The sequence below is a fragment of the Pygoscelis adeliae genome, unplaced genomic scaffold (assembly GCF_000699105.1).
Source record: "Pygoscelis adeliae isolate BGI_AS28 unplaced genomic scaffold, ASM69910v1 Scaffold681, whole genome shotgun sequence".
In the NCBI taxonomy this organism is placed as follows: Eukaryota; Metazoa; Chordata; class Aves; order Sphenisciformes; family Spheniscidae; genus Pygoscelis; species Pygoscelis adeliae.
In genome coordinates, this window is record NW_008824015.1 from 231,160 (window position 1) to 232,173 (window position 1,014).

The 1,014-nt window shown below is 67.8% G+C and overlaps 1 protein-coding gene across 1 annotated transcript in view; it reads right to left on the minus strand.

The window, feature by feature from the left end:
- The window catches only part of LOC103919556 (helicase with zinc finger domain 2-like), a 1,007-nt gene extending 183 nt beyond the window's left edge, over window positions 1-824 (minus strand). The window contains exons 1-2 of the mRNA XM_009327082.1: window positions 592-824; window positions 6-528 (exon numbers count right to left, since the gene is read on the minus strand). Coding sequence (XP_009325357.1) covers window positions 6-528; window positions 592-824 — 756 coding nt within the window. The remainder of the gene's footprint in view (window positions 1-5; window positions 529-591) is intronic.
- Between the last annotated feature and the right edge of the window lie 190 nt (window positions 825-1,014).

The window sequence follows — 1,014 nt, forward strand, 5'->3', positions numbered from 1 at the left end:
TGGACCTCCCCCCCGAACTCGCTGGCGATCTCGCTGGCGGCCTCGCGGGCGGCGCTGGCCGTGGGGTGGGGGATGGTGGTGGGGCGACCCCCCAGCTGCGCCTGCAGCACCGCTGCCTTCAGCCGGCGCCGCTCCAGCTGCTGCTCCCTCTCAAAGTTCCAGACCATGGCCTCCTCCGGGCTCCAGGCGAAGGTGCACTGGCTCTTGTGCTTGCTGCAGCCCAGCCCCACCACGTAGTACCTGCAGACGGCGTAGCGGGCCGGGTTGGGGAAGCCTGGCCGCCTGGACACCTTCCTCCAGGCCGTGCTCCAGCGGCTGCGGCAGCGGGCCAGGAGGATCTCATACATGCACTTGTGCTCCACCTCTCGCAGCTGGTAGGTGATCTCGTTCTCCTTCACACTGCACTTGGAGCAGACCAGGCGCAGCTCCAGCTGCTGCTGGCGGCTGCCCAGCGACACCGCTGGGCCGTTTGCCATCGGCATCCTTGGCGGTGCCTTGAGCGGAGCAAAATTAAACGGCGGGAAGTTCCTACAAGGCGATGCCGGGGGGAGGAGGCGCCATGGAGCATCCGTGTACTAGCTCGCTACGTACCTGCCAGCCATTGGTGCGAGTTCACAAAGCCTGACAAAGAAACGAGGAACAAGCGACTTAGCAGGAAACATCAGCTGGTCCCCGGCTGGGCGCGTGCCGAGGCACTGGCACAGCCTGGCCCCGCTCACCAGCAAGCGGCCAGGAACCTCGCCCAGCGCCCAAACCCACCAGACACCCTTGCCCTCGGCACCCAAGCGCCTGGGGTCTGCCCCCACCCGCTCACCCAGCTCCATTCACCCGCCAGCCCAGGTCCCAGGGGACCGTGTCCCGCAGGGACCAGGCTGCTGAGCAGCGAGGGATCCTGGCGGGGCTCAGCTTGGTCTCCGGCGTGCCACAGCCTGCAGACCATCGGCATTTACCGCCCAACGCAGGAGAGCCGGCTGCAGCAGAGGCTGCACCCGAGGGGCTGGGACGGGGCCCCCA